This window comes from Canis lupus, chromosome 30 (genome assembly GCF_048164855.1).
Source record: "Canis lupus baileyi chromosome 30, mCanLup2.hap1, whole genome shotgun sequence".
Lineage (NCBI taxonomy): Eukaryota > Metazoa > Chordata > Mammalia > Carnivora > Canidae > Canis > Canis lupus.
Genome location: NC_132867.1, coordinates 37,562,418 through 37,579,419, shown reverse-complemented (window position 1 = coordinate 37,579,419; position 17,002 = coordinate 37,562,418). Strand labels below are relative to the sequence as shown.

The 17,002-nt window shown below is 40.0% G+C and overlaps 1 protein-coding gene across 6 annotated transcripts in view; it reads left to right on the top strand.

The window, feature by feature from the left end:
* Window positions 1–17,002, top strand: part of LCA5L (lebercilin LCA5 like) — a 48,866-nt gene that overhangs the window by 24,633 nt on the left and 7,231 nt on the right. For 3 of the 6 annotated variants that reach the window (XM_072807002.1, XM_072807001.1, XM_072807004.1), the window contains 4 exons: window positions 2,327–2,664; window positions 2,947–3,093; window positions 7,223–7,737; window positions 9,922–10,059. In XM_072807002.1, the coding sequence (XP_072663103.1) occupies window positions 2,337–2,664; window positions 2,947–3,093; window positions 7,223–7,737; window positions 9,922–10,059 (1,128 nt within the window). In that variant the 5' untranslated portion in view covers window positions 2,327–2,336. Of the gene's footprint in view, window positions 1–859; window positions 952–2,326; window positions 2,665–2,946; window positions 3,094–7,222; window positions 7,738–9,894; window positions 10,060–17,002 lie in introns of those variants that run through there. The other 3 variants (XM_072807003.1, XM_072807006.1, XM_072807005.1) reach the window with 3 other exon arrangements.

Genomic DNA, 17,002 nt, shown 5'->3' with positions numbered 1-17,002 from the left:
AAAAAATAAAGATTAAGTACAATACTAATATTAATAGTAGGATTAATTTGGACTAAGACTTCTGTAGTAGGGAGATGGTAAACCACCGCCTATATTCCATGAGAAGAGAAGAAAGCTTGAGAGTCAAGCCAATGCAGAAAGAGGCAGAGGCTGAGGTAGGAAAAACAAAAACTCTCAGTAGAGAGGACATTAGATTCCTGTTGGGAAGGGTCTGATGGCAGCTAATTGCTCTTTTTCTTCCTTGATAAAACAGAAGAATTGGGAGTATTTAATGAAAACAAAAATAACCCTTGTAAAGACCCCAGGAGATGAGTTCCTTTGTTATGAACTGCTGTCGACTATGCTGATCTAACAGATCTCGTGGTGTTACCTGCCTTAATGCAGGGGCCTTATAGAGGAGCACAGAGCCATCTGGTGTGTAACTAAAGTTAGTGTTATTGAGGGCCCACATTTGGGATCCTTCTTGTATTTTCATTTTCTCTCCATTTTAAATTCTCACTTTAGACAAAGGCTTATCAACAGTATCAAAAGTTTATGTAAGGGGCACCCAGCCCACTCAGTCAGTGGAGCATGTGACTCTTGATCTCAAGAGTTGTGAGTCCGAGCCCCATATTGGGCATAGAGATTACTTTTTAAAAGTTTGCAAAAAAATGAAAAATAAATTTAAAAAGTTTGCATACATTGGAATCACTCTTTCTAAATTACCGTGGATCAGGGCTATCTATGTGAGAAGCAGTGTAGTAGCTGTCCTGAGCTCTCTTGGAGCTAGACTCCTTGTACTTCAGAGAGCTAACTTTCCTATGAAATTTTTGTCATTTTGGGGAGTGTGCAGTTAACTGTGGGCCGTCATCTCTCCCAGGGCCCTTAGGTCAAACAAGAAGAACGGTGTATTGCAGACCTTGTGGAGTGCATGTAGGAGAGTTTGCGTGAGAGACATTGTCATCCAGCCTGGTTTGTGACACGGATTATTCTGCTCAGTCAAGTTCAATACTACTGCCTCTGCTCTATACCAAGAATTTTTAAAATAAAGTGGAAGTAAAATACAGTAACTTATTTTTCACTGAATGTTAGTTAAGCAGGGTGCTAGGAGCAAAGTGCCAAGGAGTTGTTTTAGCTACGTGGAACCCTGAAACAGTGTGTGAAAGTTGCTTTGGGGAGTAATTCAGTAAACTACAACATTCCTAATCTAAACATTCCTGAAGAACTACTATGCTTAAATCACCTTATATTGTACTGAATTTGAATCAGATCTACCTGAAATAAAAGTGACTCTGTCTAGATCTTAATTAAATTAAGCTTTTCGGGCATGGATTCGGTTACAAGGACTTTGGACTATGTGCTATCTTTTGTCCCTGATGAGACATTAGGATCACATCATCAAATTTCATTTTCAGTTTTAGTTTTTAAACGCATTTCTTTGAAGTCTGCTTTACTTTATTGCTGTTTAACTCCCAAGTAAGATTTTGCTTTTTCACATTGAATATTTAAATTTATAATAGTTAGACAAACTTAGTTTTGATTTTTCCAAATCCATTATAAAAGTTTGGCCTTTGTGTAGCTACAAATACAACCAGTTCTTTATAAAAGAAATGTAAACTTCCTGCTGGATGGATTGTCTCAAAAAGGTTCTAACACTTGAATGATTTTCCCATGCAAATCAGCATGTTTTTCTGAATTGCTTCTGTCATCATGTAGCATATAATTAGGGAAGTCATATCCATGTTATAATAATCCAAAGGAAGCACAGAAAGGAATGCAAATCTTTTAAATTTAAATATAAAAACTTATGATCATGGATCAAGCTTACATCCCTGGTACCCACTATTACTCTTAATTTTAGAATGAATATTAGCTCTAGAAAACTAGAAAAGTATTATGTAGTTATATATTAGCTCTAGAAAACTAGAAAACTATTAATCTACACTGACTTTCCTAAGTGTTGCACTTCACACCAGCCATCCAAACTTAGCAAATACAGTCATTTTCTTCAAGGCAAAAATATGTCAACATTCTTAGAGAATGAGGATATAATTCACTAATTCATAAATGGTTGTCATTGTTGTTCTCAGATGTGAACTTTATCTTACATTATCTGTGAGTTTCATCTCACCAAAGTTTGGTCTCAGGAGTCCCATATCTTATGTGGGAAAAAAAAAAAAAAAAAAAAAAAAAACATAAAAACCAAATTGAGATTTTTCCGGAAAATAACTTCAATAGAATGTGTTGCTTCCCTTTCCTAATCCTTCATTTATAGTTAAATATACTAAAGCATACGTTCATTTTAATGTCAGTAGCTATACATCTAAAAATACTTTTCTTCTGTCAGGTTGTTAACTATGTCTCTGGCTGGTCCAGCAGAAACAGACGTAGCCGGGCACCTCCCCAGTGTGGCATTAGGACCCAGTAGGATGGCTGCAGAGAGTGAGAGCAGCCTGGGTGCAGGTGACTGTCCCAGGGGCAGTTCCAGGTGTGCCTCCGATAGGAGTGTTGACTATAGCAGATCTCAGTGTTCCTGTAGAAGTTTAAGTTCCTGCTGTGATTACTCAGAAGACTTTCTCTCTGAATGTTCGGAAACTGCTCTTAACAGAAATTATTTAGAGAAGCCTGCGATAAAAGAAACGGACAAGAAGAAACAGTATGTTTCTAAAATCTCCCAATCTAAAGGTAAGAAACAATATTTCCCAAGGAAGACCAAATTTCTGTTTCTAATGACATTATTATTTAATGCACTCGTATTTGAAGTAATCCACATTTAGTTTTATTGTCCTCCCATATTTTAAATGTGTGTGTATATATATAATTGAACTTTTATAGAAGAAATGATGTAATAGAGAAATTAAGAATAGTGACAAGATGGCAGGAAGTTAGGCTGAAAATGTAGAGCCTAGCCCTCTTGCACAACCTATCCTCCTGGGAGCCTAGTAGTGAGGTTGGTTCCGTTTTTAGTTAACAGGTGGCCTCATTACAGAGTACCACGATACTTGGATCTCACTGGCTACTTGCCTTTCATCTCAGCTGAAGAATCAAGGATTGAATTGCCAATGAAATGTAAAAACCGGTTTCAACACCCCAAGAAGAAGGGCTCCAAGTCCGGTGAGGCAAAGATCATCCTTTGAAACAGGGGTGGTTCAAGAGGCTGTTAATAATATCATTCCCTCATGGACTGTGAGAGTACCAACACCATCGCTCCGTAAACTGTCCAAACTGGGGAGCCTTGTGACACCCTTGATCTCATTCCCTGCCTTCCTGCCCGGACCATGATCACTTGCTCCCATTTTAGGCAATCCTAAACTTATAAATATCCCTAATTTAGAAATAGCTGAAACTTTCTTCCACTGTGACCACCAGAACCACCATCAGTCAACAGTTGGAAAATACTTAAGTACATAACAGTATATGTGGAACCTGCCTTACTGTCATGTTTACCCTGTATCTCCTACCCCCACCCCCAGCCTTGAGTGACCAGGTGTACCTGGGACTCCCTATGCTACTTTTGGATCATCTAGAATCTTCAAGTCCCCTTCTTCCTAGCTGTAGGGTAGGGATTCTTAATCTAAGACCCATGTCTGTGGACCCCATGAAAATCTTTGCTTTTATCTATTTGCATTTGTGAACTTTTCTAAGGAGAAAGACCCATGAGCTTCCAACAAATTGTCAAAAGGCTAAAAGCCCCTTTCCTAAAGAGGCGAGAGCCTGACACTCATTGGCAAGGCCCAGGGTAGGAGATGAAAAGTCCAGTTCCTTCTCTCACCTGGGATTCTGTCAAAAGAAATCTGTTAGTAGTGGCATTTGAAAGATTATCACGACAGAACCCACATCATGGTTAGGCTTCGTGGTTACAATCCCTTATCCACATCTGTAATTTACAAAACACTGAAAACCAAACATTTTCTTTGTCTTTGGCACCTAAACTGATTGGGCAACAAAAACCTGATTTTAACTAACATGAGGCTGATTTTTATTTACTTCACTTAGTAGGAATAGTCCTATATTTCACAAAAATATTCTTTGGTTAAAGTGTGCTGTCCCCAACCCTACTGGGAGTACTATGGAAAATACTGAATATGCACCAAAATAATAATAATCATTCAGAAACAGTCTGGCCCCAGTGTTTTAGGAGAGGGATCATGTCTCTATACATCTTATATTAATTCTACACTTTTGTGGGCCTGTATGAAAGGCAGTTAGCATTTATACAACTGTTTCTGTAGGAACTGCACTTTGAGTTCTAAGTACCTGATAATTTAACTTTTAAAAACTGATTCCTCATTTATTCCACAAATATTTATTGTGGTCATAATTTGGTCATAATACCTGGTCATAAATTTGGACCAATTAATTTTGGTGCACCAAAATTAATTTAGTCACATCATTAAGAGTAATCATTAGGCCAAATCTGCCTTATAATATAAAATGAGAAATTGTAAGAGACACTTAACTCTAAGAAACAAACTGAGAGTTGCTGAAGGGGAGATGGGTGAGGGATGGGGTAACTGGGTGATGGGCACTAAGGAGGGCACATAATATAATGAGTACTGGGTGTTCTATGCAACTGATGAATCACTAAATTCTACCCCTGAAATTAATAATACACTACATGGAAAGGAAAGGAGAGGAAAGGAGAGGAGAGGAGAGGGGAGGGGAGGGGAGGGAGAGGAGAGGAGAGGAGAGGAGAGGAGAGGAGAGGAGAGGAGAGGAGAGGAGAGGAGAGGAGAGGAGAGGAGAGGAGAGGAGAGGAGAGGAAAGGGAGAAAGAAAGAGAGAGAGAGAGAGAGAAAGAAAGAAAGAAAGAAAGAAAAAGAAAGAAAGAAAGAAAGAAAGAAAGAAAGAAAGAAAGAAAGAAAGAAAGAAAGAAGAAAAGAAAAGAAAAAAAAGAAAAGAAAAAAGAAAAGAAAAAGAGAAAAAATTTTATCATCCTCAGTATGTGTAGGTTAGTATAATGAGATACAAAATCATTAAGGACTAAACCCTGTTTCAACTTTCCATAACCTTGATTAGTATACAAGTATGCATAATGTGTACAGTATGAATTTATTCTATATCACTCAAATACAAGTGGTATACTTATCTTCTGAAGCAAACAAGTCTGGCACATCCTCCTCCCAAGCACCCACTAAGGTAGGCAAAAAATTCAATCTCAGGCATGTTTGGGGAACAGAGGGGGTGTGGATGGCCTTACACAGACAAGAACACTTGGGGAAGGGCTTCTGGTCCTTCATTCTTACCAGTTATATGTTTCTTGTCCAAGCACATGTGATCACGAAAAGGCTGACACCTCCTGTTTGTTTTTCAAAGTACCTACGCCCTGTACACACACTTCATTCTGGGGCCTTGGCCAGTGCTCCCATGGCCACAAGGATTAGTCCCAGGCACCTACTCATGCTGACTCTGCCTTACCATCACTCGAGCACAGCAGAAGTCAGGAACAAGCCTCCACCGCCCGCACAACCCACCACCCTTCATCCTTCTAGTCCCAGGGAAATCCCTCTCTCCTCCGGGTCACACCACCCAAGAGCTGTAGAACCTTATAAGTTGGGAGTCAAGTTGCAGTCATGCTGGACATGGTATAGGACATGACAGTCCCCATCCACCCCTTTTTTATTTTTTTAAGATTTTATTTATTTATTCATGAGAGACACACAGAGAGAGGCAGAGACACATGCAGAGGGAGAAGCAGGCTCCATGCAGGGAGCCCAATGTGGGACTCGATCCTGGGACTCCAGGATCACGCCCTGGGCCAAAGGCAGGCACTAAATCACTGAGCCACCCAAGGACCCCCTCCACCCCTGTTTTAATCCAGCCTGATGCATACTGCCTGGGTCTGGGGCTCCCCTAGCCAGCGCCCAAGGTATTAAAGTGCCTGGCCTTCTAATGTCCTAGAGACTGACCTCTGCTTTCCTATTTCCAATGTGCTCAAAAACCCAAAATACTCAAATATCTAACCAGAGCCCTTACTAAATCACTCCCAATGGGAAAAGACCTTTGGAGGTTGTAAAGACAGCCCTTCAATTATTGATGTGACACAGACACTATGATCGTCACTCCTATGTGGTCCGTCATAGTCATGCTTGAAATGCTTTATCCCCAAAAGCATCCTCAATTTCCGTTGGCTCATTTCCATCACCTTTTCCACCACCTATACCAAACATGTTAAGCCGAGTCTCAGATGATGTGTCCACACTAAGGCCAACAGCTTAAAGTTAGGACTCCAGGGACATTGTTCACTAAGTATTTTCTCTCTCCAGGATGAAGACTTTGGTTTGTTTGTTTGTTTTTAGACTCTAGAATCTAGTTTCAATCTCTCAGAATATAGATATAATAATATGTACACACACATATGCAGTGTGCACATATATGTACGAAAATGTCGTGCAAATGCTCATACATATGGGACCTGGTTTCTGTCTCACCACTTACTAGCTGTGTGCCCATCGGTAAGTGACTTCACTAAGTATCAGTGTGCTCATTTTTAAAAAGGGATAACAATGCAGTGGTGCTAAATATACACTTGACATACTGAATTTAGTTATATAAGCTTGATGCTTGTAAGCTGGGGGTAATATTTAGATACATTTTGTTTAAAATAGACTTATGAATACAAGCCAACTAACTACTTCCTCTAAAGCCCAAAGTAACAGGAAAAATTGTCTATGTTGGCTTTACTGAGAGATGGAACACCAGTCTATTTCCTCTAAGCAGTTCAATGGCCTTCTAAGGGTCTTTTTGAATATATGAGATCTTCATATATATCACTAGATGCTAAGGTGACCTTTGAATTGCCTCATAGCATATTTTTGGAAGGATTATATCAGATAATCTACATAAAGCATTTAGTTCAATGTTTAACACATGATAAACCCTTAGTAAATGTCATCGATTATTATGGTGTTTAGTAAAGGTTTAATAATAGAAATAAGTACAGGTTTTCCAGTCTAAAGAAGATCTGGTTTTCAATCCAGTCTGTGTTACTTTGCGGTTATAGAACCTTGGACAAAGGATTTACAATCTTCAGATGTTAAATAAACTGCTGATCTGAAATGAGGTATTTTGCATATGAAGTCCCTACCCTGGAACATGGCTATTTATTACATGTTCTTTCCCCTTCTAGTTTGCCTATGTATGTGTGCATGGGTGTGGGCTGGGGCTAGGGGTAACACATACGTGCACATCTGCATATCCATATGCATATTACTAGTAATGAACTGGATTATCTGCTTACACAGGCAAGAAGGAAATCTCAGTTGAAAAAAAGCACAACTGGAATGCACCACTTTTAAGTTCGCAAAACAATACGATTACCCAAAGAAGAGATGCTATGACTCATCGCATACTCTCAGCAAGGCTTCATACGATTAAGGAGCTAAAAAACCAACTAGGTGATACACATCGTAAATTGGAAGCCACGGTCATAGAAAACCAATTTTTGAAACACCTTCAGCTTAGGCACTTGAAAGCTATAGGGAAGTATGAGAATTCACAAAATAATCTACCTCAAATTATGGCAAAACATCAGAGCGAAGTCAAAAATTTGAGGCAGCTACTTAGGAAATCCCAGGAAAAGGAAAGAAGTGCATCTAGGAAACTTCAAGAAGCTGATAGTGAGCTGCTGAAGACTAAAGACGCCTTACAGGCACTGCAGAAGCTTTCCGAAGACAAAAATCTTGCAGAGAGGGAGGAACTTACACAAAGACTGTCTGTTCTTACAACAAAAATGGAGGCAAATGACAAAAAAATACAGGTCCGTACTTCAGAGGCCTAGAAATTGTAATGTTCCAAAATGGACACAGAGAGAGTATACATGCATCACGCTTGCCCCTGTGCAGTGAAACATCACCAGCTGCTTTGCTTACAGGACACGCCAGTGATGCTGTCTAAAGGGGAAAGGCGGGAGGGGAGATGTTCCTTCTATGGTCAAGTGAGCTCATTCTGTAGCTGGGCACATTTGTCTAGAAATGACCATTCTCTAAGCCTGTTTGATTGCTGGAAAGATTGTGCTGGTTGTGTTGGGTGGGGTTGGGTTGGGTTGGGTTGGGTTGGGTTGGGTTAATGAAACCTTTTAGAAGCTAACGTCCTACTTCAAACTATTTATTAAAAGCCTACTTCCCTAAAAGCCTACTTCCCTAAAAGCCTGCCCCCTGCATCTCTCCCACCCTTTTCCTCTGGTCAGTTGTCTAGTCACCACCACACAGACATTGTTGGTACGTTAGAAACAGAAGGGTTTCCCAGATGATGCTCCTGCAAACAGAAGAGCAGAAAGGAACTAAAATCATTGAAACAAATTTGTCGATCTTCCCGAATGGCAGGCACGTGGTTGTCAAGGTTTGGGGACTGCACTATGAGGGATGGTTTGGGAGAGCACCCTGATTATACTGAGAATTCTGCCGATTTTATGTTAGTTCTTACTCTCTATGGACAAACATAAATTTAAATTTACTGCTTAATGCCTCATTATATGATGGTAAGAGGCAATTTTTTATGAACTTGAAATAATAAAAAAATATCATGTTCATCTCATCCACTTTTTTTTTTTTTTTCATGGAAGTGAAAGTTCTTATTATTTCCTCTTTGGTAAAATCCTCCATTTTCAAAGAGAATTTTCTCACAAAAAATGGATGTGTGAGCTCCAGAAAATGATGAGCAGCTCCATATGCCATCATATAATTCATATACTGAAATTCTATCATTTGGCCTCCTAGGTAATATTAGGCCCATCTTAGCACTTTTGTCAGGGAAAAGTAAATGTATTTTTATCTCATCTACATATTTTTTACATATACATGTTAAGTTAGTTCATATTTTATATCTGTAACCAAAACCAAGAAGAATTCAAGAACTATTTTCTTATCAGATGCACTTGGTTGTATGGGAAGTTTTGTTTGGTTGAAGGGCATTTGGTGGAGGGAGAAAATGTTTATGAGCCAAAACATATAGGGTTTTTTTTTTTTTAATGCTGTTTGGGGAGGGATTTTTAGTGATTATTTCATCCTTCTAGCTTGCCATATTGCCCACTTTTCTTTAATGAGAAAGTATTAATACTATAATGAGAGGCGGGGAGCTTTCAGCCAAGCCTCTGTCAAAGTGCAGACCAGAGAGTTCTGCAATAAAATCCTCATGCTGGGGACACCTGGGTGGCTCCATGGTTGAGCATCTGCCTTCGGCTCAGGATGCCGGAGTCCTGGGATCGAGTCCCACATCGGGCTCCCCTCAGGGAGCCTGCTTCTCCCTCTGCCTATGTCTGTCTCTCTCTGTGTCTCATGAATAAATAAAATATTTAAAAAATACTCCCCTGTTGGAGAGGATGGAGAGAAGGTTCCCTCACGCCAGTGAGCCCTGGGTGCAGAGGGCCACAGTGCTAACAGTAGTCTCCTGGTCTTAGAATTCCTTCCTCTTCCTCCTTGGGGGAGTGGGGTAAATCCTTGGGGGAGTGGGGTAAATCAGCTTCCAGGGTCAGTCAGCTGATACTCACACCTGCATGGCTGCCCTGCTGCTGGACAGCCCCCAGCTGCTGGGCAGCCCTCTGAGTGCACCTGCCACATTAGCAGATCCTCGTGTAGGCACAGCCACTTGGGTTGAGTTTTAAAGCATGGTGTTATTATTTTTCATAATTAATAATTATGACATTAAAAATAACATTTTAATAATAAAATGTTCAAAGGTTGTTTGTGAAATCAAATTTCAGAGTGTAAAAAACATTTGGTTCAAAACATATTGATTCTCTAGAGCTGGGATCTGGGGGTCTTTGGCTTTTGTGTCTGTGTGTGTGGTTCCACTTAGTTCTAATATATGTCCCCTGTAGCAGCCTTGCACTAAAATTATATCAAAAATTCACACTTCTCATAAATGCAATTAGTTCCATTATAATTGAAGTCTTTTAACAATACTACATTGGTTACAGAATACTTGAAATATATCCTGTTTTCAGAGCTTGGAGAAACAATTGAGGTTGAACAATAGAGCCTTTAATCGACAGCTGGCCAATGAGAACGGGAAGATGTTAGCAGCTCAGGCAGCTACAAAGACTCTGCAAATGGAAATAAAACACCTTCAACAAAAACTTAAGGTACTTCTTTTAAAGCAAAATGTAACAAAATTTGTGAAATTCTGCTTCCCAAAGTATCAGAGCTATTCTTTATATTATTTTTTAGGAATGTTTCTCAAATTAACTTTTCGCTACAACCATATGAATAGATAGAGGATCTGAAATTACTGGGATGAGTTCACAGCCTGATGAGTGTGTGCTGTAACTAGAAAAATCTCTACACTACTCATTAACGAGACTTCCTGTTACCATTCTCATTTCATCACGTGAATTAATATTGTTTTGTTATCACTTTAATAGAGCCCAAACTAAGTTTTTAAATTTTAAAATTACCTTATATCATTAAAATATTTTGAGTAATTTTAGTGGCCCAAAAATTTATTTTAAAATCTCTCCTGGAGGGCAGCCCGGGTGGCTCAGCGGTTTAGCGCCGCCTTCAGCCAGGGCCTGATCCTGGAGACCCGGGGTCAAGTCCCACATCGGGCTCCCTGCATGGAGCCTGCTTATCCCTCTGCCTGTGTCTCTGCCTCCTTCTCTCTCTCTCTTTCTCTCTCTGTCTCTCATGAATAAATAAAAATAAAAAAATAATCAAATCTCTCCTGGAAATGCTTGCAAAACTGTCTTTTAAAATGTGCTTTAGGGGCACCTGGTTGGCTCAGTTGGCTGACAGTTTTGGCTCAGGTCATGATCACAATGTAATGAGATGGAACCTCATTGATCGAGCCTCATCGAGCTCAGCACAGAGTCTGCTCAAGATTCTCTCTCCCTCTTTCTCTGCCCCTCCCGCCACTTGCACTCTAAATAAATAAATAAATAAATAAATAAATAAATAAATAAATAAATAAATACTTTTTAATAAATAAATATTTTAAAATGAAAAAATAAACTGTGCCTTAATAATAATTATAAATATTTTTTTCTGACTTTCGCTATCCTTATGCCTTCAATTCCTAAAATGTCCGAGTTGAAAAAGCTAGAGAAGGCACTTAACAATATAGTTCTTTTAAGCCTCCACTAGCAAATCTTTAGCTTGATTCTTTTTTTTTTTTTAGCTTGATTCTTTAAGACAAGATCTTTAACTTTTTTTTATGACAAGTAGAGAATTCAGATTTCCCAGGAGCCTTGAGAGCACTCAGAGGCAGGGGAAGGATACTAGGAGAGAAAATTGGGTGTAAATTTCCCCTTTGTAAAGCAGGGAGAGAGCTCTGTTTCTTTCTTCTCTGGAGTCTCAGGAAATTTCAGAGAGAAGAATATGCCAGAAAATAGATGTGGCCATAGCAACTAGCTTATAAATCTTACAGAAGAGGCTTCAAGATCCACTGGTTGAAGCAAAACATTTTCAAAGAATTTTTTAAATGAATTTTGTGTTTTTGTATGCAACGATATGCATATAAATACTATGCAGTCATTAAAAAACAATTTTTGTAGGGTAAATGCTTAATACTTAATGAGATGCTTAATGAAAAGGAAGATGCACAATTCTATGTGCAGTAAGATCCAGATTTATTTACCAAAAAAAAAAAAAAAAAAAAGGAAATATACCTCTACACATTTCTGTGCTTCTGTATAAAGAAATGAGGGCTCTTTATGTAGTAAAATGGTAATCTCTAGGATATATGAGTAAGTGAAAAAAGGAACACAAAGGAAAGTGTGTAGTATGCCACCATTTAAAAACAGGAGAAATACAAATATATCCATGTAGTTGCTTCTATTTTTAAAAGAAAAGCAATAGTGGGATGACAATGGAAGTGGGGAAACAGTAAATCGGAAGGGGTGACTATAGAACCTACGTTTCCTGGCAGCCTGGGTGGCTCAGCGGTTTAGTGCTGCCTTCAGCCCAGGGCTTGATCCTGGAGATCTGGGATCACGTCCCACATCAGGCTCCCTGCATGGAGCCTGCTTCTCCCTCTGCCTGTGTCTCTGCCTCGCTCTCTGTGTCTCTCATGAATAAATAAATAAAATCTTAAAAAAAAAAAAAAAAAAAAAAGAACCTACGTTTCCTTAAATGTAGATTTGATTTTGGAACCACATAAAATTTTGGAATCACCAAATACTTTGCACAATTATGAAGCAGAATGAAATTCAAAAAAAAATTGAAAAGCATTCCTTAAAAGTCAGAAATCCAATGAAGAAAAGATCACCCACTGTGTGTGTGTCACAGTGATGGTGTAATGTCACAGAGAGCCGCTATTCCAGGACACTTCAAATGTGTTAATTTCACTGCACATGCCTACTCAGATATATTCATGGTTGTAGTGTTGGCATGGTTCTTTTGAGACTGTTGTGTATATCCTAATGAATGAAACACGTCATGACTTATGTTGGTGTCACTGAGAACTGGTATTTAGGGGATAGAAGAAAGAAAATAACAGAAGTAAGAATAGGTCAATAAAAACCCCGTAGTCATGCTTGTGAACTAAAGTGAAAGAATGAATTTATGATAGAATTTATCTTTAAAGATAGATACATATTTCCTAATGTGACCAATTCAGTAGCATTGGATACCCTTAGTGAGCAGATTATGGTCTTCAAATTCCATACCCAACTAAAAAGAACAAGGGCACCTTAAAATTTTTTGAGGTCTGGAGCATGAAATATACTGCATGAGCCCGGGACACACTGTCACACAAAAGCAAGGAAAATGTAGAGAAGGAGTAGTGTGCCATCTAAAATTAGTTATCATTGGCCAAAGATAAGGCAATTTGAAGATCAATAGAGTTACTACATGGGTTGAAACTTATCAAATATATAGAAATCCAACAGTTCACAATGACACTTTAAAAAGCAAAACAAAGCACCTCAGTGGTTAGTCGCCTTTAGAGGAACCAGCACACTATTTCAAAAACTGGTAAATAAAGAAAAACAATTATTTTTACCTTTCCTATATTCAGAGCAACCAAATAGTTTGTGAGGAGGGAGGTCTTCCTTATAAAAGCATTCCAAATAATGATAAAGAAGGAATGACAAAATAGAAGAGTATCACTATTTTGGAACTCCTAGTGAGTTAATGGAGCAAAGCAATGATTGTCAATGACTTTGCAGCACCACAGAAGAGACACCACCAGACATTATGTACTTGCCCACTGATAAGTACACCATCACCTAGGGCAGACTCTTCCCCCCCAAAAAATCATACCCAGATGTGATCATTTATTTTTTTAATATTTTATTTTTTAAAAAATATTTTTATTTATTCATGAAAGACACAGAGAGAGAGAGAGAGAGAGAGAGAGGCAGAGACACAGGCAGAAGGAGAAGGAGGCTCCATGCAGGGAGCCTGACGTGGGACTCGATCCTGGGACTCCAGGATCACGCCCTGGGCACTAAACCACTGAGCCACCGAGGGATTCCCTAATATTTTATTTTTTAAAGTAATTTCTACACCAAGTGTGGGGCTCAAACTCACAACCCCAAGATCAAGAGTCACATACTCTACCAGCTGAGCCATCCAGGAGCCCCTGTGGTCAAACATTGGGATCTAAAAGTATAGGGGCAGGGGAATGTGGCAGCACTTCAGGGGGCAATCAGCATCGTCAGGCTATGGGAAGCCCTACAGAACAAACAACCCAGTTTCTACAAGAACTAAATAGCAAGGGTGCCTGGGTGGCTCAGTAAGTTAAGCATCTGCCTTCAGCTAAGGTCATGATCTCAAGGTCCTGGGATCCAGCCCCACGTTGGGCTCCCCGCTTGGTGGGGAATCTGCTATTCTCTGTCCCTCTGTCCGTCTGTCCCTCCCCCTGCTCATGTTCTCTCTTGCTCGTTCTTTCTCAAGTAAATAAATAAAATATTTAAATAAATAAATAGGAAGGAAGGAATAAAAGAAGAGAAAAAAGAAGTATCAGTAAATGTGGAGAAAGTGGAACCCTCAGGCACCATTACAGGGAAATGTAAATGGCACAGCCACTATAGAAACTGTATGACAGTTCCTCAAAAAAATTAAAAATGCATATGATCCAGCAATTCCACCTCTGTGTCTAAACCCAAAAGAATTGAGAGATTTTATTTATTTATTCATGAGAGACACAAAGAGGCAGAGACACAGGCAGAGGGAGAAGCAGGCTCCCCACAGGGAGCCCGATGTGGGACCTGAGCCAAAGGCAGACGCTCAACCACTGAGCCACCCAGGTGCCCCGAAAGCAGAGTCTTGAAGAGATATCTGTACCCCCATGTTTCTGGCAGCACTATTCACAATAACTAAAATGTGGAAGCAACCCAAGTGTCCATCAGTAGGTGTCCTGAATAAATATAATGTGATACACACACACACACACACACACACACACACGATGAAGTAGTATTCAGCCTTAAGAAGGAGGGGAATTCTGACTCACACTACAACATGGATGAACCTTCAGAACACTCCGCCAACTGAAATCAGCCAGTCACAAAAGACAAATATGATATTATCCTACTTATATGAGGTACTTAGTCAAAATCACGAAGACCCCGTAGAGCGGTGGTTGCCAGAAGCTGGGAAAAGGCAGAGTGGGAAGTTAGCCTTGAATGAAAACAGAGTTTCAGTTTTACAAAATGAGAAGAGCTCTGGGAATGGACCTCGATGGTTGGTTGCACAACGTGAATGCTATTTAATGCCACTGACCTGTACACTTAAAATGATTAAAATAGTGACTCTTATGTGCATTTCACCATAATAAAAAAAAAAGAAAGAAAACCCACCAGATTGTATACTTTAAAGGGGCAAATCATGTGGTATGTGAATTACATCAATAAAGCTGTGTATAAACAAGTTTTTTAAAAGACTAACAGACATTTTTTAAGGGGGAAGTTGGGCAGAGAGAGACAGAAAGGGAGAGAATCCAAGCAGGCTCCACGCCCAGCGCAGAGCTCAATCTCACGACCCTGAGATCATGACCTAAACAGAAATCAAGAGTCAGACACTTAACCGACCGAGCCACCCAGGCACCAAGACTAAGAGACATACTAATCTCAAATGTTTTGGACTTTGTTTGGAATCTGATTCAAGCAAACCTAAGAAAAAAATTATGAGACAGTTGAAAAAATGTGAAACAAACTAGATATTTGATATTATGGGATTATTACTGATTTTTTTTGGTAGGTGCAATGTTGATATTGTGGTTAGGTTTTGAAAGGGATGCCCTTGTCTGCTATAGATACATAGTGAAAGACAGATTAAATTATATGATGCCTAGGACTTGCCTCAAAATAATCCCCAGACAAGGGATGGGATCAGAGGGGGTGGTGTGTAGACAGAAACAGGGCATGAGTTGTTCGTTAGTGAATCTGGCTCATTGGTTCATGAAGGTTCACTATATATTTTCTCTACTTTTGTATATTTTTTATATATACATTTTTTAAAGATTTTATTTATTCATGAGACACACAGAGAAAGAGGCAGGAGACATAGGCAGAGGGAGAAGCAGGCTCCACGCAGGGAGCCCAATGTGGGACTCAGTCCCAGGACCCCATGATCATGCCCTGGGCCAAAGGCAGGTGCTAAACTGCTGAGCCACCCAGGCATCCCATATTTTTTATATTTTTATAATAAAATCCTTTCAAAGGGAAAAATAAGAAAAATTACATTCTTATGCATAACAAAAGTTGAAATAGATCAAGAAGATGGGTTAAATACATGTTTTTCATCCCTTCCTGCCACAACCTATGGAAATGACAGAAAATATACTTTTAAAACAATAACCCATAACCCCAGAAAGGATACCACAATTGTACCAGGACTGCCAAAGAATTTCTGGAAGATAAAAAGACCAAAAGTAATGTTTTGGATTGATGGAGGAACCAGACACAGATGATCACAACCTAAATCATGGTGCAGAAATCACTCCACACCTTAGCAGCTTAAGAAATGACAATATGAATTTTGTTCATGAATCCACAATTTGGGCAAGGCTTGCTGGCAATAGCTCATCTCTGCCGCTCTTGACATCAGCTAAGGCAGTTCAGAGGCCGGGGGCTGGAATTCTCTGAAGTCTCACACGTATGTCTGCAGTTGGTGCCAATTGACAGCTGAGATCATAACTGGGGGTGTCGGCCAGAACCACCCATGTGTGGTGTGGGCTTCCTCACAACATGGTGGCTAGGTTCCAAGGAGAAGAGCAGAGACAGACGGAGAGAATACCCGTCACATAGCATCTCTTCCACCTCATCCCTTTGTCCAGGCAGTACAAGAGGAGGAGCAATCGATTCTTAATGGGGAGTCACAAGGTTCTGGAAGAGCATACAGGACCAGAAATATTGCTGAAGCAATTTTAGGAAAACGCAGTCTGCCATTTTAACATAGATCATTAATACCCGAGTTTGGGAGGGCACGGTCCCAAAGATCAAAATTTGTGTCTCTGTACTTTGAAACTCTTTTCAAAGTCATCCCAACACCAATTCTGGACTCTGCTCCATGCCCAGAGTGTGGGCTAAAGTAAGGGGAGAGAATGTCAGTCTTCCACAGCTCCCAGCTGACGTCCTGCCGCTCCACCCCACATCCAGGCTACAAGCTCACCTCCACCAGAACGGCCTTGTCTATTAAGACCTCGTTTCCTGTCTTTTGGAAGCCATCCATCCTGATCCTAATTTGGCTCCCCACCATGACCCAACTTCCCTTGAACACTGACCTGATAGCCTTTGAGCTCATGAGTAGTCCATCCTATGAATATTCCCCAAGCATTCATGAACATTCCTAGATGTGGATTTCCCTTCCTACTCTTTCTCTGATTAACTTATGGATCTCAGCTATACAAGTATCCTGGATCATGTCCTGAACCTGTCGCCTCTGATTTTGAGTCCAGCTCTGTGGAAGGCACCCACACCTGAACCTTTGTTCTGAGCCAGAGGGAGGACTGCCCTGCAGGTGGCTTCCTTTTGCCCCCAGCCAGCCCTGCATCAGACACCGGTCAGTCAGCCCTTCTGCCTTCTTCCTCTCCATTGCTGAAGTGGACCAAAAAAAATAAAAAGAAAACTGAATTTTCCAGACCAT